Source organism: Canis aureus, chromosome 1 (assembly GCF_053574225.1).
Source record: "Canis aureus isolate CA01 chromosome 1, VMU_Caureus_v.1.0, whole genome shotgun sequence".
NCBI classification, from domain to species: domain Eukaryota; kingdom Metazoa; phylum Chordata; class Mammalia; order Carnivora; family Canidae; genus Canis; species Canis aureus.
The window spans coordinates 123,148,985-123,169,043 of NC_135611.1; the positions used below are offsets into that span (position 1 = coordinate 123,148,985).

Here is a 20,059-nt window from a genome sequence, read left to right on the forward strand (position 1 = left end):
TTTCCAAAGGAGTTTTTATCATTTAAAGTAGACTTACAGAAAAAAAATAAAAAATAATAAAAAATAAATAAATAAATAAATAAGTAGACTTATAGGATCCTGGAGGCTGTAGTAAGACTGACTCTTGCCCTTAGCACGGTATTAATACCAAAGCAGCTGAGTTTCCTTTTTTTAATTTTTGTATAAATTTATTTTTTATTGGTGTTCAATTTGCCAACATATAGAATAACACCCAGTGCTCATCCCGTCAAGTGCCCCCCTCAGTGCCCGTCACCCAGTCATCCCCACCGCCCAGTAGCTGCGTTTCTAGAGGAATGTCTCTCTACCTGTTTCAAGGGCTGCTCAGTGGGCTATAGGTGGTGAAGAAATTTAATTTTTCTTTCGCCTTTGTTTCTCGCATCACGTGTTTTGAGCGGAGACAAGGTGACATGATCTGTGTGAAAACCAGCAGGCCTGGCTGGGGTTTGAGGCACGGGGTTGCTCTACCTGTGGGGCTGGCCCAGAGATGTCGATCGCCCTTCGCCTGAGAGCACAGGAGCAAGGAAAATACGCAAAGGGGTCAGCAGACTTCTGTTCTTCACTCAGTTGGACTGAAGAAGGGAGAGGCTGAAGACCAGCGAGGCCGTCAAGCTTAGCCCAAAGCCCTGAGATCTCCGAGGTCTTCCGGGATACACAGTGAGGTCTCCGTCTTCCACGCTCTTGGGACGCTTCCATTGACTAATTTCCTCTCCGTAGCTCCTCAACATGTTGTCTGTCGTCCGGGAAGCCCAGAGCCTTCCTTATATTGTAGGGTACAGCCCCCCCATCTGTGCTGTAGGGTTTCCTGCTGATCTGTGGGGTAACAAGGACATTCCCCTCCCTCTTATCATTCTTCCTGGGTGGTGTCTGTGGGGGGGGGGGGGGCGGCATGCATGTGCATGTTTGTGGTTCCGCGGGCCTTCGTGATAGTCAAGGGTGATCCCGCTGAGTCCGTCGGAGGAGGTTGTGGGAGAGTGTGGATGCCGCACATTCTTGTTTCCGCGGGAGCCCCCCCCCCCCACCCCGGGGATGACTGGAGAGCCCTCAAGGTCTTCCTCCATCCTCTTGCCTGACTAATCCACCCCAGATCAACACAGACTCTTCTAACCTGGGGACGGACAGACGTACGGAAGGGCCAGGCTGATCTCAGAAGAAGCACCTGGCTGCAGGAACAGGAAGTACAACTTGACCTCAGAAACGTCCCTGCGTTATTCAGGAGAAGGATCTTTCGGAGCAAGGACATGGAGAGGAAGGGGGGATCCCATACGGTTCACTCCTTGTTTTTACCTTCAGCTTCCTCGTTGCATTAGTCCCTATTTGGCTTCCAGCTTCTGTTTGGGTAATATGAGACAGGGCCTATTCAGAGCCTATTTGCCCAAATACCAAATCCTATAAACTTTGGGACGCTCAGCCTGCTATGTAAATACCCCTTCCTTCCACCACGGGACTCTCCATAACAGGGTGGGAGACCTCTGTCCGTGGCAGCAAAGTTCAAATCAGTATGGAAAATGCTGCTTTTAGAGGAGAGCCGATGGGAAGCATCTTCAGAAGTGGAAGACGCCTAGTCCAGGGATGGCAAGTGCTGGCTGCCAGCTGAATTTCATCTGCTGAAATGTCCTGAAAGTAGAATTCAGATGTAAATCAGGGGTCCTGCTCTATTTAACGAGCTACAAAGGTCAGCTTGGCCATTACATCACTTGCCTGGCCGTCCGGGCGGTTATTTGTGCAGAGGCTCCCGGCTACCCTTTTCCTTACTTACAGATGAAGAAACGAAGGTCCAAAGGGCAGCATAGGCCACGCAATCGGTTGGTGAGAGAGCCGGGAACACAACCCGGGGCTCGGGTCCCCTGCCGACCCTCTTTCCTTTGTGTCCGGGCTGTAAAGATTTGCTCATGATGTTTCCAAGTTGCAGCCCTTCCACTGGTGGCTGAACCGCAGTGGGGAAGGTCTACAGACGCCAGACACAAAGCACATAATGCAAGAGGAGACCTTCAGCCATCCTGGTTCAGAGGGAAAAACCCTGGCTGGTATCAAGAAACGTAATTCCCTCCCCGCGAGCTGCTTGCCCAAGCCTGGCCTGGCTGTAGCTGTGGGATCCGACCTCACGTCGTCCATCGGAGGCCCTCTTGGCTCCCGGATGCACTAGGGACCGAGGGGCATGATCGTGTGTTGAGGCAGCACGGGCTTCGCTCGGCACTGGCCAGTGCGGAGGTGGTGGGGGCGTGTCGGACTGGCCGGGAAACCCACAGGGCCCTGCAGGATGTCACCTCTGCTCTTCTGGGCTCAGAAACCCAAGCGGGGACGTCTTGTCAGCTGCTTCACCTGGAACTGGTGCTGCCCTAGCCTGGGGTGGTGCAGGTGGCCGTGGAACAAGGATGGAGGGTGTATGTCCTCAAATGCAGAAAGAGGCTTTAGTTTCTTTAGAAAGTGACCTCAGGTGGTCAGGGAACCTGTTCTCTCCTTGTGTCTGGCCTCTCCCTTCTCGGCCGCCGGCAGGCCGTGTTGCATCCACCTCCACGGATCCCTTCAGCACGTCTATCGGCATAGTCCATGCGCTGACGCCCAAGTCAGTTAGGCCAAACCAGTGCCTCCTGCACTTTCTTGTTCACGACCAGGGTCCATGTACCCATAGAGGGCCTGGTGCTTAGTAGATGCTTATGACATGCCTGATCTCAGAGAACAAGCATTTCCTCCAATACGTGCTCTGAATTTAGGGCTAAGGCTCGGGTATGCTTCCTGCACGCGGCCCTGAAGACTGTGCACAGACGGAAGCTGCTGGAGGAAGCAGTGCTGTCTCCGGAGGCCACCGAGGCAGCGGGACTTCAGAAGCTCCGTCTGGCGATGCAAAGTCAGGGGGTTCATGGATTTTGTCTCCCATGTCTCCGCAATTCTGGCTGCGGGCCAGGCAGCCAGCACTCGGGACCGGGAGGTGGCTGCCCGCCCCTCGCCCCGGGGAAAGGCCCCTGGAAGCACCCAGGGAGCTGCCGCTCTCTCCGGAGCCACAGACCTGCGGGTTTCCTGATGAGGTGGGCCAGGTGATCCATTTCGGTGGACTTCTGGATATTGGAGGACACGGAAAAAATATTTGCCATGTTTTCCCAATTCCCCATCCTTTCTGATTCTTTGTTGCAGTTTCTACCACTCTCAGGCCAGGCTTTACAAGAGGTAGTCAGACTCCTGAGCCTCTCCAGCCCTCTGAGTGGGACACCTGCGCTGGGCCGTCAGCCTGCGCTCTCGAGGGCACCAGCCACCTGCCAGGCACTGGGCCTTGGGGACATGGAACACAGCTTGGCTTTTTGGTTACTTTTATATTCTTTTTCTTTAATTTTAAGGCATTTTTTTAAAAAGCAGTTTTGCAAAAAAACAATATTAAAAGAACAACAAGAGGACTATAAAGCAAACATTTCTCATTCCCATTTTAATTTATTTTTATTTATTTTTTAAAGATTTTATTTATTTATTCATGAGAGACAGAGAGAGAGAGACAGGCAGAGACACAGGCAGAGGGAGAAGCAGGCTCCATGCAGGGAGCCCGACATGGGACTCGATCCTGGGACTCCAGGATCACACTCTGGGCTGAAGGTGGCGCTAAACTACTGAGCCACCCAGGCTGCCCCCAATTTTAAATTTTTAATTTAACTTTTTATTTTAATTCCACTTAGGTAACATCCTAATATTTTAATATTGCTTTACTATTGGTTTCAGGTGTATAGTATAGTAATCAACAGTTCCCTGCATCACCCTGTGCTCCTCACGACAAGGATGGTCCTTAATCGCCACCACCTATTTAACCCAACCCTTGGCCCCTCTGATAACCACCACTTTGTTCTCTATAATTAAGAATCTGCTTCATGCTTTGTCTCTTTATTGATTTTTCCTTTGGCTTGTTTATTGTGTTTCTTAAACTCCACATATGAGTGAAATCATAGGATATTTGTCCTTCTCTGACTTCCTTCACTCGGCATTATACTCTCTAGCTCCATCCATGTTGCAAACGGCAAGAGTTCTTTCTTTTTCATGCCCGAATAGCTTTTCGTCGTGATATACATGTACCACATCTTCTCTATCCATTTGTCAGCTGAAGGACTAGGGCTGCTTCTGTAACGTGGCCATGGTAATGCTGCCATGGACACAGGAGTGCGTGTATCCCTTTGGATTAGTTTGTATTCTTTGGGTAAATACCTAGTAATGCAATCGCTGGATCGTAGGGTCACTCTATTTTTAATTTTTTGGGAAACCTCCACACTGTCTTCCACGTGTACCAGTTTGCATCCCGACCAACAGGGCCGAGGGCTCCCCTTTCTCCCCATCCTCACCAACACCTCTTGTTTCTTGTGTTGTTGATTTTAGCCATTCTGACAGATGTCAGGTGACATCTCATTGTGGTTGTGATTTGCACTTCCCTGATGGTGGGTGAGGATGACATCTTCGCATGTGTCTGTTATCTTCTTTGGAGAAATGTCTGTTCATGTCTTTTGCCCATTTTTCATTGGATTATTTGTTTTTTGGGTGTTGAGTTGTATTGGTTCTTTTTTTTAAAAAAATTTGATTTATTTATTCATGAGAGACACAGGCAGAGGGAGAAGCAGGCTCCCTGCAGGGAACCCGACGTGGACTCGATCCTGGGACCCCAGAGTCACGCCCTGGGCCGAAGGCGATGCTAAACCACTGAGCCACCCTGGGCTGCCCTGTATCAGTTCTTTATATATTTTGGATACTAACCCCTTATCTGATGTGTCATTTACAAATATCTTCTCCCATTCCGTAGGTTGCCTTTTAGTTTTGTTGATTGTTCCCTTCTCTGTACAGAAGCTTTTTATTTTGATGCAGCCCTAATAGGTTAGTGTTGCTTTTGTTTTCCTTGCCTCAGGAGACATATCTTGAAAGAAGTTGCCATGACTGATGTCAAAGAAGTTACTACTTGTATTCTCTTCTAGGATTTTGATGGTTTTTAGTCTCACATTTAGATCTTTCATCTATTTTGAACTGATTTGTGTATATGGTGTAAGAAAGTGATAAAGTTTCATTCTTCTTCATGTTGCTGTCTGGTTTTCCCAACACCATTTGTTGAGGAGACTGTCTTTTTTTTTCTATTAGATGTTCCTTCCTGCTTTATCAAAGACCATATAATTAGGAGTTTATTTTCTATTCTGTCATATTGATCTAGGTCTCTGTTTTCATGCCAATATCATACTGTTTTGATTACTAGAGCTTTGGAATATGACTTTAAGTCCAGAATTGTGATGACTCCAGCTTTTCTTTCCTTTCCTTTCCTTTCCTTTCCTTTCCTTTCCTTTCCTTTCCTTTTCTTTTTTCTTTTCTTTTCTTTTCTTTTCTTTTCAGTTTTTATTTATTTATTCATGAGAGACACATAGAGGCAGAGACACAGGCAGAGGGAGAAGCAGGCTCCCTGGGATTTCGACCTGAACCAAAGGCAGATGCTCAACCACTGAGCCACCCAGGTGCCCTGCTTTTCTTTTTCAAGATCACTTTTGCTATTCAGAGTCTTTTGTGATTCCATACACATTCTAAGGTTGTTTGTTCTATAGCTCTATGAAAAATTCTGTATGTATTTTGATAGGGATTGCATTAAATGTATAGATTGCTTTGGGTAGTATAGACATTTTAACAATATTTGTTCTTCTAGTCCATGAGAATAGAATGTCTTTCCATTTCTTTATGTCATCTACAATTTCTTTCATCAGTGTTTTATAGTTTACAGAGTACGTGCCTTCCACCTCTTTGGTTAGGTTTATTCCTAGGTATCTTATTATTTGGGGTGTATTTTAAATGGGATTGTTTTCTTAACTTTTCTTTCTGTTGATTCATTATTGGTGTATTGATATGCAACAGATTTATGTACATTGATTTTTATATCTTGTGACTTTAATGAATTCATTGATCTGTTCTAGCAGTTTTTTTGGTGGAGTCTTTCGGGTTTTATGTATATGTATCATGTTATTCCTTATCTCTGTGTTAAGGGTCCCAGTCATGTCTTCCAATCTTTCCTCGTGTCCAGTGAGTATATTTATGATCATTGCTTTAAATTCTCTATCAGGCATGTTGTTTCTATCTCTTTCACTTAGACCTCTGGCTGTCGTCTTGTGCTGTTCTTTTATTTGGGATAAATTTCTCTGCTTCCTCATTTGTCTCCTTCTCTGTGTCTGTTTCTCTGTGTTAAGAAAGTCAGTTGTGGAAAAAAAAAAAAAGGAGAGTCAGCTGTGATGTTGGTAAGCATGTAGAGAAAGGTGAACACTCCTGCACTGTTGGTGAGACTGCAAACTGGTACAGTCGCTCTGGGAAACATTATGGGTTTTTGTTTTTTGTTTTTTGTTTTTGTTTTTTTGTTTGTTTGTTTTTTCTGGGAAACATTATGAAGGTTCCTCGAAAAGCTAAAGATGGAGCTACCCTAGGATCCAGCAATTGCACTACTGGGTATTTACCTAAAGACACAAAAATAGTAATTCAAAGTGATATAGATGCACCACGATGCTTATAGCAGCATTATCTATAATACCCAAATTATGGAGATGGCCCAGTGTGCATCAATTGATGAATGGGTAAACAAGAATATATATATAAGGATAATATAGACATAGATATAGTGGAATATTACTCAGCCATAAGAAAGAATTAAATCTTACAATTTGTGATGAGGTAGATGGAGCTAGACAGTATTGTGCTAAGTGAAATAAGGCAGTAAAAGACAAATACCATACTGGAATTTGTCTTTGGACAAATTTGGAATTTAAAAAACAAAACAAGTGATCACAGGGAAACCAAAGAGAGAGAGAGGCCAATAAGAAAGAGACTCTTGGGGATCCCTGGGTGGCTCAGCAGTTTGGCGCCTGCCTTTGGCCCAGGGCACGGTCCTGGAGTCCCGGGATCGAGTCCTGCGTTGGGCTCCCTGCATGGAGCCTGCTTCTCCCACTCTACCTGTGTCTCTGCCTCTCTCTCTCTCTCTCTCTCTCTATGTCTATCATGAATAAATAAATTAAATAAATAAAAATAAATAAATATAAAAATAAAAATAATTTTTAAAAAAAGAAAGAGACTCTCAACTATAGAGAAGAAACATGGTTACCAGAGGGCAGGCAGGTGAGGTATGGGTTAAATAGATGATGGTAATTAAGGTACTTGCTTTTTTATGATGATGAACATTGGGTATTGTATGTAAATGTTGAATCACTAAATTGTATACCTGAAATTAATAATAGTTTAACATGTTAACTAACTGGAATTTAGATAAAAACTTAAAACAAAAGGTCAGCTCTGTCTTCTGCTCTTCAATGTAGTGATTTTATGAAGAAGAGGTCTTGGAGTGCCTCGCAGCACAGTGTCTTCTGTTTACCAGGATCTGGCCCTTCAGGACATATCCTAGGTTCCTAGGTTGTTGCTTACATCCTGCTATTTTGTCTGAGTCAATTTTCCTTTCGATTAAGTCAACAGTATGCCTGTCGTAGGCTGTGCTTTCTCTCTATGGTGTTAGTGGGATCCAGCCAGGCCAGCTTTGGGTGGGGCTTCCCCACTGGGGAACTGGGCAGCAGAGCGGCTATGTTAGCAGAATATGTGCTGGGCCACTAGTCCTATGCTAGATCCCTGAAGCCCTGTGGAAGCTGGGCCTGTGCACCTGGATGGCTAGGGGCACAATGCTGGGCACGGAGTGTGACAGTGGCTGATGGCATGGGTGTGGAGTGGCCGTTGGGCTCCAGCTGTGGTAGCTGTTTACCTAGTGGTAGACACAGAGTGCAACACGGCCTGGGGCACCCACCTGAGTGCAGCAGGGTGGATGTGTGCAGGATGGGGTGGCAGCTATGCACAGGTGCTTGGGCAGGGTACCCTCAGGACTTGAATAAAATTTGACCTGAGCTTAAGTCCGAGGCCAGCAGGGTTGGAGTGAGTGAGTCCTCAGGAGAAGCTGTGAGTGAGGTGCACTGCTAGCAGGTTAGGTAGCAAGTGTCTGTACAGCCCCACCTCCTGCAGGTGTCCTGTGTTTATCCTGGGAGTGGGAAGGAAAATGGCACATGCTGGTTCTCCAAGAAGTCCCCTAACAGGCTCAGAAGTCAGTGGGAACAGATCTGTCTCCTGTTGGCCGCCGGCATCCTATAAACTGCCGGTTTTATGCTTCCTTTCCTCCAGGCTGCTCTCTCTTTAAGGGAGGCAACCCAGCCCTCACAGGCCTTTTGGCTTCCCAGGGCTGAGTCAGCGACTGTTAAAGCTCCGCTTCCAAGTTCCACTGGTTATAGAAGCTCACAGACTCCAGCCCCTCTGGGGTTTTTTAATATGTAAATTTATTTTTTATTGGTGTTCAATTTGCCAACATATAGAATAACACCCAGTGCTCATCTCGTCAAGTGCTCCCCCCAGTGCCTGTCACCCAGTCACCCCCACTCCCCTCCCATCTCCCCTTCCACCACCCCTAGTTCATTTCCCAGAGTTAGGAATCGCTCATGTTCTGTCTCCCTTTCTGATATTTTTTTTAAAGCCGAATGTGATGGAGATTAGTCTCCCCCGCGGGAGCTTCCTGCTGGGGGTGCCTGATGCTGGGGCTCTCCATGCGCCTCGCACCTTGCTCCTCCCGCAGCCTCCCTCGGCCTCCCTCAGCCTCCCTCGGCCTCTGACCTTCCTAACCTCTCAGATGCGGCTTCTTCTCCTCTGTAGTTGGTTGCAGAGTTAGTTCTGCTAGTCTTTGGCCAGCTGTCTGATTTATTGACTTGGATGTGGCTGAAACCCAGATGAAAATGCAGGATGAAGTGAACTCAGCTTCCTCCTACTTCACCGTCTTCCCAGCTTTTCTCCCCTGTTCCCGTTAATCGATCAAATAAATGCTGCTATTTGTCCCCGTGACATCTGGTCGTTCTCTCTATGCCTGTCCTACCCGCGCTGGTTGTTCCCATGGCCCAGCCCATGTCTGGGCTCCCTTCTGCTGCCTGGGCCTTCCCCCTCCTTATGGAACAGGCCCTGCACACTCCCGTGGGAATGAACACATCAGCTGCTGCCTTCCCCACCTCCCTCGCAGCTGGGGCACAGCCAGCCTGCCAGCAGACGCTCCTACACCCACGAGGGGACCTGGGGCACCCTCTCTGTGGACACTTAGGCAGTTTCAGCAAGAATGGTTCTTAGGGAAGCAACAGTAGCAGTGATGGTGGTGGTGTCCAGTGTCTGTCCAGGGTCAGTGGGTGGGGCAAGCCATTCTGCGGTGTGATTTGGGCAATGTTTAATTTGCCTCCAATCTTAATTCTCCAAACCCTGAACAGTTCAGTGAATTTCCCAACACTCTCCTATATAATTGTTTTTCCGTTTAAATTAGCCCGATGGGTTTCTGTTGCTTGCAACAATGGCACAGCCAACAACGTACGGCCGATATACCTACTTGTGATATTTACTCTTTCACGGTATTGGAATTAATGTAGTTATAAATTCTGCACTTTTTTGGTATGTCTTTTATTAGAGTTAGATTTGCCAACATATAGCATAACACCCAGTGCTCATCCCGTCAAGTGCCCCCCTCAGTGCCCATCACCCAGTCACCCCCACCCCCTGCCCACCTCCCTTCCTACCACCCCTTGTTCGTTTCCCAGAGTTAGGAGTCTCTCATGATCTGTCTCCCTCTCTGATATTTATTTAATATTATACCATGTGTATTTTTCAGTTTAGCGTAATATTTTATCTTTCTATGATGATGCTATTAGTATACATAATAATATTATAATACATGTTAATTATGTATAATAACATTATATATAGCTACTACTAGTGCTGCTGCTACTACTAATAATAATTTTAATTCTTCTCCTTCCCTCTGATCGGCAGTGTTACCAGCCTAGTAGGAGTGCTGATTTGCATCTCATCCATTTATGGGGGATCAGGCTTTCCTTTATGACAGATGACTTGCAACAAACACAATGTTGAGTGTAGGGGACAGAGAGAAGGTCATGATGCTAGAGCTAAAAGAGCTTTAGAGAAACTCTAGTCCAAGTTCTTCACTGCTGGTTGAGGAATTTAAGGCTAGCAGAGGGAATTCATTTGATGGGGTAACTCAGAGAACCAGTGTTGGAGGTAGGACCAAACCCAAACCTGCCCGCTCCATGCCAGAGCAGAGCTTTTTTTTCATTAGGGCTGTGTGTTTCCTACAGAACAATGTTAAACTTAGTGCTCTTATCAGGAGCACTCAGGACACTGGGGTCGGGATTGGATGGTATGAGGTAGGCAATATTGGTGCTCAGATTATTATCCAAGACTCTAAGAATAAGGTTTAATCCTTCTTTCTATAAATATTATCCAGGGACCATCACAGCACCGACCACATACCAGGCAACTGATTAATCCATGTTGAGTGAATGAAAGAAGGACAATACTAGGCTACTCAAACCTTGTGGTAATTCTATTTTTTTAAGTATTTATTTATTTATTTATTTATATTTATTTGAGAGACAGAGTGTGTGCATTCATGGGCAGAGGGACAGAAGGGGAGGGAGAAGCAGATTCCTCACTGAGTGGAGAGCCTGATGTGGGCTGGATCCCAGGATCCCGAGATCATGACCTGAGCTGAAGGCAGACGCTTAACCGACTGAGCCACCCAGGTGCCCCTACACCTTGTGTTAATTTAAAGATGACTGATATCACATATTGCAATGCATAGTAGTGAGATGTATTAGTAGTAAATAACATGATTAACTTAAAAGCATTAATTTGATTCTCCCGCTAGTATAGTCTTCAGTCAATAGGGTGAGTTCTCTTTGAAGCTCTGTCCATGCTGCAGAGTACCTGGAATGAAAGGTGTTAGCTTAGCCACTCTCTAGTTTTTCAATTCTCTTTTTAAATATAGAGAATCCGTCTATTATGTATATAATGGCTGTGGCATGGGGCTCCAGAAAATACTCCCTTTCAGAAAGCAGGTAGTTGCCATTTCTGTATTTATGTAGCACTGTTTATGTGGTAGGGTTTATGTTAAGGAATTCGGTAGGCAAAATAGACATAGTCTCTGCCCTCATGGAATTTATAGTCTCATGGGGGAGAAAGGAATTAAACAAATCAGATCCTTACCACAAATTATAACTATACATGTTTTGAGAGCTAAAAAAGAAAAAGAAGGGATGCAATGAGAAAGTAGCAAAAGATGCCTATTTTGAGGGGGGGATCAGGGAAGAATTCTTTGAGGATGTTGCTTTCAGAAAGTTGTCTCTGAAATTCAAACCAGAATAAATGAAAGTTTTTGATCATTTTAACTGCACAATTGAGAAATCATCTCAAGGACGTCTTGCATGCAGTCAACACTCAGTACGTATCAGTGATCACTATTGTAAGTACTTCCACATCCATTACCTCACGGTCTTGTCACAATGATACAGACCCATGAGTAGGCTTGTTGAGTATCGTTATTACCATTGTGCAACTGAAGATTCATCTGAGGCTCAAGTGGTTAAGTGAAATGGGTCATTTCACTAGTCAAAGACACGTCTGAGATTGAAACCTAATTTTCCTTACTGACTGCTACATCAAGGCTCTTTTCTCCAAAGCTATTTTGGAATGGAGTCTGCAGCGGTTGGGTTCTATGCATCATCTTCGTGAACATGCAAATTGCTTTGGGGAGCCTCTCTCACAATTCTGAAAAGCCGTCAAGCCCTTGTACTGAGCTCTGGGGTGCTCCATGTGAACCATGTTAAATTCAAGGACGGTGTGAGCCTTTTGGGAAGCATATGGAGTTGGGCACAAAATGCCTCTTCCCTTTCCCTTCTGACGCTGTCATTTCTTAAAGATTATCATAAAACTAATGACAGGATAAGGCAAGAAATCACATTACACTTTATAATGGGCTAATTAGGTAAATATGTTAAAAACTGTTCCCCATAGTGCCATTTCATGGCTGCACTGTTGGTAATCAGCACTTGTCTTCAAAGTGTCAGAATTTTAAAAGCAAATCTGCCACTTTGCTGGGTTATGTCACATTAATGAAATGAGTTAAGTGGAGTATTGGGAGTGCTCTGCCTCTTTGATCACTCAAGTCCTTTGAAGGAATATTTTGAGGCTAGTACTTTGGTCCTGGCTTATTCTTTGAGCATTTGAGTAGACATAAAAGCTTTTTAAGAGATCCCTCCAGGAATGCCTGGGTGGCTCAGTTGGTTAAGTGTCTGACTCTTGGTTTCGGCAAGAAACCAACCACATTAGATTGTGATCTCATGGGTTGTGGGATCGAACCCCTCCAGGCCTCCCCACCCCATCAAGCCCCTTGTGGAACCACACGTGGAGCCCCATGTGGAGCTCTGCACTCAGTGGGGAGTCTGCTTGAAGACTCTCTCCCTCTGCCCCCCCCATTCACGCACTCTCTCAAATCAATCAATCAATCTTTAAAATGAATGAGTATAAATATTTGGGAAAAAAAAAAAAAAGAGCTCCTTCCAGCCCCAGATATAGAGTTTCTGTGCCTAGAAGAGATGTTTATATGCCTGTGTTGGGGAGTTGTGGTTCAGGTGAGATTTTGGAGGTCAAGATGGGTTTTGCTGGCTCTGAATCATCCATATACACCAGGTACATCCATCCATGTACATCATGTTCCTAGACAGATAATGGGCATAATAAGATTAGAAACTAGCGGACCTATTTCCCAGAAAGGGAGCAAAATCTATGACACCGTTTGTCTTCAATATGCTTTAGGTTGCAAACATAAATAGCAAGGATAGTAGATTGTGGGTGACTGGACCATACAAAGGCAAGAGTGGCAATGAGGGAGCACTTAGAACACATCCTGGGCTCAGGATACTTGATGAGCACTCTCGGGCCCACTGTCAGCTCATCCTCATGATCTGCTAGAGTTCCTACTTTGCAAACAACAGAGGGTCACTAATTTGAGCAAAAAGGAACTTAATAGGAAGTATGATGAAGGTTTGGGAATAAGTAGGACTGGAGGAGTTAGAGATGCCCAAAGGGTGAAAGTTGTAGTCTTTGCCATTGGCCAGCAACAACTGAGCCACTGCTACCACTGCAATGGACAACTTGAGTCATTCTGGATTCTAAATATCCCAAATTCTGGGGCACCTGGGTTGCTCCGTGGTTGAGTGTCTGCCTTTGGCTCAGGGCATTATCCCGGGGTATCGAGTCCTGGGATCGAGTCCTGAGTTGGGCTCCCACTGCCTGTGTCTCTGCCTCCCTCTCATGAATGAATAAAAAATACAATCTTAAAAAAAATTTAAATAAAATAAAATGATTAGCTCTTACATAACTTTTGCCTAAAGAAGAATTTATTATTTTGTCATAAATGAGATATTGAGCATTCATGGGTGACAGTAATTAATAATCACATATTTTGTAGGGTCAGAGTTTAAAAGATTCCCATGAGCTCTTTTGCTCCTCAAACACTCTTGCAGAATTCAAGGCAGGGAAGAGATTTGAATCTTTAGGCCTGTTCTGGAACTAAGAATACATTTCAAAAAACTTTTCAATTTATTTATTTATTTTTTAAACTTTTCAATTTAAATACAACTGTGGCTCAGGTGTTTAAGTAGCCTGCCCTCTAAACTCACACAACTAGTGCAAAGTAAGACTGGAATTTGAACCCCAGGCTTCTAGCTTCTCATTCAGTGCTCAACCCTAATGTCCTCTTGGTCACTGCAGGCGAATTGCTGCCTGGTTAGGTTCTCTTCGTCCCCATCCTAATGGCACTGGGAAGCCAAATATCACACGATGGGTCCAGGAGAGGGTCAGAGGAGGCTTAAGTATGGAAACAACAGGTCAGGGAGCAGGTGCTTGATAGTAGGAGGAGGCCTCGGGGACGCAGTCAGGGTCTGCTGGGCAGGGCCTTTCTTGACCTCAACCTGTTTACTGGGCCTGATAACTCCTGCTCTAAACGCTTACGAGGTAATTAGTATAAAGTTAAAACTGGATAATAGTAGGAAAGCCCTTTACCAAAGCTCATGCCTATACATAAGGCATGATTGTTACAAGGGGCACTGGGTGGGAGGAAAAATATTTCCATTCCTGGAAATATAATTCAAAATACTATCCTGGGAATGGTGGCTGAGAAAGGACGTCGTGTGGACAATATCTCCGTGTACTGCTTTGTCCAACACGTAGCTGGCGACCTCGGCCCGCGTCTTGACGGTATGTTTCGAGGAGGCAGGGGCTTTGCCATGTGCACATACCCAGCAGGCTCACGTTATCAGGCTAGGCCGCTGGAACACATCCTAAAGGGAATTTATTTAAAGTGGGATGAACATTGCACTCTAAATGCAACCAAAATATTTGTTTGAAACTTTATCTTACGAAATAAATATTGAAAGCAAATTTGTCTTATACAATCTTTGTTGGTTACAGTCACGCACAAAAGAACAAATCCATTTTTCTGAATATCTAACTAATAACTAACTACAGAAAACATCTTAAGGAGATCAAGCTCTGCCAAAAAAGTTTTAAGAGTTATCAATTTCCCTGAGAGCTTCTGAAGACGTCTTTCTCTTTGGTCAAATCATCATTTTGTGGTCTTGTCTTCCGCAGTATCTGCCCTAACTGTGCCTTATCCTCATTCGTCATTGATTTAAGTGGAATTCAAAGCAGTCTCCTTTGTTACTTTCATTGACTTTGTCAGTCTTGCAGAAGATGCAGGATTTCCCAATTGCATTTGGCAATTGATCGGCATTGCATTTGCATCGTATTGGCAGGCACCCGCCACACTGGATCATCCGGGATCTTCTGAAAGATACTCCTGGCTACTGTGACTGGTCTGGAGTATGAGCTTCTTAGTGGGTCAGGAGGTTCTTGTCAGACCAGTTTTTAAAAGTGATCAGGTTATTAAAGAATTCACCATTTGTTTCCGTTTGGAATCTTGTAACCAACTGCATAGACTCCGACAACAAACAGTCAGGAGAGCATATGCTCCTGCACTCTGTCCAGGCTGGGCCAGATGGGGAAGGTGGTGCCAGCATGTCATTAAGAGTGATATTAGGATCAATGCACTCCTGAGTGCTAATTAAAATAATCTATTTTCTCCTGTGACCTTGGGCAAACCATTTCCTCCTCTGGATTTATGTGTAATATATTCGAATTTCAGTACAGCTCTACCCATCTCTGGACAAACACTGGTTCTCAGCTCTCCGGCCTCCTCCCTGCGGGCTTCCAGCTCTGGCCTAGGCCACAGTGCAACCACAGTGCACGTGGTTTAGGAGACTGTGATTTTTGATATATCAGGGGACGTGGAAGAAAATATGAGAAGCTGTGGGACGAGCACCTGGATGTTTGTTTAGGCAAAGCACCAAGGGGAGCTTCATACACATTTTGTCTGGTGTGGTCTGAACAGATTACAGTCAGACCAGAGAACTAGATCCAGAGGGTCAATAGGATTCCACGGAGTAGATGTTGGACATTTTTTTTTTATCGTGGTAAAAAATTCATAACAAAATTTGCCATTTTAATTATTTTTCCACTTTTAAGTGTACAGTTCCATGGCATTAGGCACGCTGACACTGTGCAGCCATCGCCACCGCCCTTCTCTAGAACTTTCTCTTCACCCCAAACTGAAACTCTATATTGTTTAAACAACAAATCCTCATTTCCCCTCCCCGGCTCCTGGTAACCACTCTCCTGCTTTCCGTCTTTATGAACTTGATTACGCTACTTACGTTATAGAAGTGAGATCAGGCAGTATCTGTCCTTCAGTGTGACAGCATTTCACTGAGCATAATGTCTTCAGAGGTCATCCAGGTTGTGACATGTGTCAAAATGTCATTCCTTTTTAAGGCTGAAAACTATTCCATTGCATGCTCATATCACAATTTTGCTTATCCATCCATTCAGCGGACACTTGGTCTGTTTCTATCTTTTGGCTTTTGTGAATAATGCTGCTATAAACACGAACTAGGGGTGGTGGAAGGGGAGGAGGGCAGAGGGTGGGAGTGACTGGGTGACGGGCACTGAGGGGGGCACTTGACGGGATGAGCACTGGGTGTTATTCTGTATGTTGGCAAATTGAACACCAATAAAAAATAGATTTATTATTTTAAAAAAACGTGTGTGCAACTACAGGCTTCAGTCTGCTTTCAGTTCTTTTGAGTTAGCTTTGGTTTTGTCAAGCTTAAACCCTAAAATATGTTTGCTTTCTCTCATTTGAAAATATCTTTGAAAAACTGGGTATAGGGGAATCCCTGGGTGGCTCAGTGGTTTAGCGCCTGCCTTTGGCCCAGGGCGCGATCCTGGAGACCCAGGATCAAGTCCCACGTTGGGATCCTTGCATGGAGCCTGCTTCTCCTTCTGCCTGTGTCTCTGCCTCTCCCTCCCTCTCTCTCTCTCTCTCTCTATGTCTATCATAAATAAATAAATAAATAAACAAACAAACAAACAAATAAATAAATCTTTAAAAAAAACTGGGTATAGAGTGATATTAATCTGTATGCTGGCAAATTGAACACCAATAAAAAATAAATTTATTATTAAAAAAAATCTTCCTTGAGAGTTAAAGCTCATGAAAGAAAAGACTCGAGGGTTCATGTGAACTTCCTCCATATGTCTTGGGGAAGAAGAAATTAACTTAGAAGTGTTCTCCAGAAGGAAGGGGAACGAGACCTTTCAGGAGCCAGTTTTCAGAGGAGCTTGCTAGGGGTTAGCGTTATCCTACAAGGGCCTGGACAGGCGAGGTAGTGAGTAAACTGTCAGAGCCTGCATGTGGCGTGTGGAAGCTCCATGGTGCTCCCATGACTAGGTGTCTCCAGATATTATCACCCTTCTCCCCAATCCTTTCTCCTTTTTCTGAAATACTTCCTACTCATGATTGTTCATCTTGTACTTGATTTCATATTCTGCTGTGTAGAGCCCTAATCACCTAATGTATGTAAATCTTTGACTTCCAATGTTGGCAAGACTTCCATGCATACGTTTCTTCAAACTCTGTGAGCCCAGTCAATTTATTGAAATGTCATGTGGATGAGAAATTGGAAATGTTATATGAGGGAGAGGGAGAGAGAGATTCTATCCTAATGCTCTTTGAATGGAACAGGAATAGTCTTGTTTCCCTATTTCCTTTCTTTCTTCTTCTTCCAGGTACTTCTGATCTTTTACTATCTTCCATTCTTCTTTCCTCAAGGAAGAAGAACAGATAATTATTCACCTGTGATATCAGGGAATCATTATTAGTCCAAGAAGCTGCCCTCCAATCCTTCAGGGAGTGCTTGTGTTAGGGGAGATTGTGCATATAAAGCTTTCTAAATGATGTGGCTAGAACTCCCCCATGTCTCCCGTTAGCAAGGAGAGGGCTTGTTTTTGGAGAGCTGCCAGTGAAGCATTTCAAAGATAATTGGCAAATGATGTCTTAGAGACAATGCAAAAAAATTCACTGAATTTTCCTAGCCTGCAATTGGAAGCAGTCCCCTCTCTGCGAGGCAGCCCAATGGCTTATAATAATCACCTATGGAAAATTGTATTTTCAAGCCCCAATTAATTTCCTACCCACTGGAGATTACGAAAGGACTGTCAGCCAGGAAATAAAAATAACTTGATGGAGTGTCTTTTTTTTTTTCCAACAGAAAAATCATGTTGTTTCTTTTGCTGTTTTCAAAACAAAACAAAACCCTGGATATGGGCCCAGATTATGGGCAGGACTGGAGCAGTGGCATAATAATAAGGAGAGAGTGGTCTGCTCATTTATACATTTGATCTATTGACTGATCTGGAGCATAATTAAAGGCTCCCTTCAGGTTGTCTGCTGGAGCATCGCTGCGGCAGGAGATGCATGGCTCTGGTCAGCGGCTGCCAAAATGCTCACCTGCCTCAGGGCCAAGTCTGAGGAGTGGGCATCTCCTGGAGGCAGGTGTTGGCTGCTGGTCCCCATTCTCTGGCTTTTCTCATGAGTTTTATTCTGGTCTCTCTATGCACAGTCTTTGAGACGTCCTCATGGTCTCCTAATTTCAGCTCCTTCACAGGCCGACCCCGAGACAACCGTTTGAGTGCAGGTAGCTTCCAAGGAAGAACAACGAGGGAATGAGAGAGCAAGACCAGCAAGAAAAGAAAGACGAAGAGCTACGTCGTGCTCGGGTTACCATTGTGGGCAGCTGGGGCTCACCTCGTTGGGAACTCTGATGACTTTTTGGAATATCCCGCAGAATGTTTCCCCGGGGGGCTGGGGAAGCCCGAGTACCTGTTTATCATTCCTCATGGGTCAACTGGCTGGCGCTTCTGGCTCCCCTTGCATCCAGGGACCAGAGAACATTCTCAGGCAGAGACCCAGAGAGCCACCAACATGAACCGGAACTGTCGGTGAACACCTCCCTGGATAGGTTGAGAGGATGCAAGTGTGGCAACGACAGTTACGGCGCCTTCTCCAGCTTCTCGTCTCCCAATTATCCCGCAAACACAGGCCCAAACAGAGCTCCCCGGTCCCTTCCTACATTGTCGTTTTCCTCTCTCTGGGACATGTCACTACCTTGTGTAGCTTCTGCAGTTGCTCATCTGTAAAATGGGGTGATGACAGCTTCCTGTTGGAGACACATCTTGATTTGTCTGTCCAGCTCTTTATCTTTTCTGGGAAATAACCCATCTCCCCTCCATAGTTGGGGAGATGTTGCTCTATCTTCCTTCCAGCCACATGATTTCCCCGCGTGTCCCTACCCCCTGGCTGCAGGGGATTGGTTCATCACAAGCTGGGCCAACTGAATCATTTCCCTAAAAATTCATACTTGGGGCTGAGAAAGTGCTGGCCCACATCAAGCTTGGGAGTTGTTAGCGGTCGTATTCCGTTAGATGAACTAGGCCCAGGGTGAGCTGCTCTACTGCTGTGAGGCACAGGAGAGGAGGACAGATAGGAGGTGGAGGAACAGCCTGGAGGAGGTGAAAGTGTGCTTCCAGTTCTTCCCAGAGGTCATGCAGCATCCTTGCCCATGGTGTCTACTAGAAAGCTCTCTTTCCTCATCAACATTCTACGTTACACTAACTGTAGTGAATGGGAGGAACAGGGATCCCACTTGAAATAAATGTACTCAGTGTTTACGGAACCCTTATAATAGCCCTACGAAATGGAAGTGCTTAGCACAATGCTTGGCATACGACCAGCCCTCAACACACGGCAGGTATTCTTATTTTTAATAATGACTCCTGTATCTCCAGGCCTACCTGAGCTCACCTTGACTTTTGGTAGTTTCCTGATAAATGTCTCCAATCCCCCAAACTCAATACAACTGCTTTTCCCATGTGCAATACCACACTCATTTTATATAAATGATCACCACATACCCAGCCTGAGAATGTCCTGCACTCTTTCTTATGCCCCACAGCCAATCAATTGACACATTTAGTGGATTTGCTTCCATAGATATTTCTCAAGTCCATTCATTTCTTTGCACTCATGTAACTACCACTCTGGTCCCTCCCTTATCATTTCTCATCTGAATTACAGCAACCATGTCTAATAAATCTCCCAACCACCAATTTTTCCCCTTTCAATATGATGTTTTTTTCAGGCTTTCTGTTAAGGCAGTGGAGTCCTGTGTTCACATCAAATCTTACAAGAAACTCCAATGTATAAAGCACACAAAATTGAAGCTACTCTGGTTAAAAAGAGGAGAATGGAGGATACTTGAGCCCTTTCTACCCAACCTGCCCCCCATACCTTGGCCCTTGTCCATCTCAGAAGATGACATGGGCAAAGAGAGAAGGAGGAAGAGCATTCAGTCCCAAAGATATCAGGGAGAAGAACATTCCAGACAGAAATAACACTCAGTGCATAGACCCTAAGGAGCTGAGCAAGTTTGAGGAGCAGCTGGGAGGTCAGTGCAGATGGAGCAGCAGTCGGGGAAGGACACGGCCCGGGCATGCAGGATCTTCTTGGACATTGGGAGAACTTCGGCTTTTACACTGAGTGAGATGGGAGCCACTGAAGGACTCTGAGCGCAGCTGTTAATTGTTCGCACTTGTACCCTAAAAGGATCAGGAGGACAAAATAAATAAACAAACCAACAAAAAGCAGAAACAGTCCCACAAATACAGAGAACAAACTTCTTGTTGCCGGGGGTGGGGTGGGGGAAGAGGAGGATGGAGGAAGGGGACTGGGAAATACAGACTTCCC

General features: G+C 45.1%; 1 protein-coding gene across 4 annotated transcripts in view; it reads right to left on the reverse strand.

The window, feature by feature from the left end:
• Window positions 1-9,785: 9,785 nt before the first annotated feature.
• LOC144288978 (uncharacterized) overlaps window positions 9,786-20,059 on the reverse strand; it is a 40,666-nt gene continuing 30,392 nt past the window's right edge. For 2 of the 4 annotated variants that reach the window (XR_013357040.1, XM_077857111.1), the window contains 2 exons: window positions 17,765-19,911; window positions 16,377-17,075 (listed from right to left, as the gene is read on the reverse strand). Coding sequence is in view for 2 of the 4 variants with exons in the window: in XM_077857111.1 (XP_077713237.1) it covers window positions 19,725-19,911 (187 nt within the window). In the remaining 2 variants the exon portion in view is untranslated. Of the gene's footprint in view, window positions 14,199-16,376; window positions 17,076-17,764; window positions 19,912-20,059 lie in introns of those variants that run through there. The other 2 variants (XR_013357041.1, XM_077857120.1) reach the window with 2 other exon arrangements.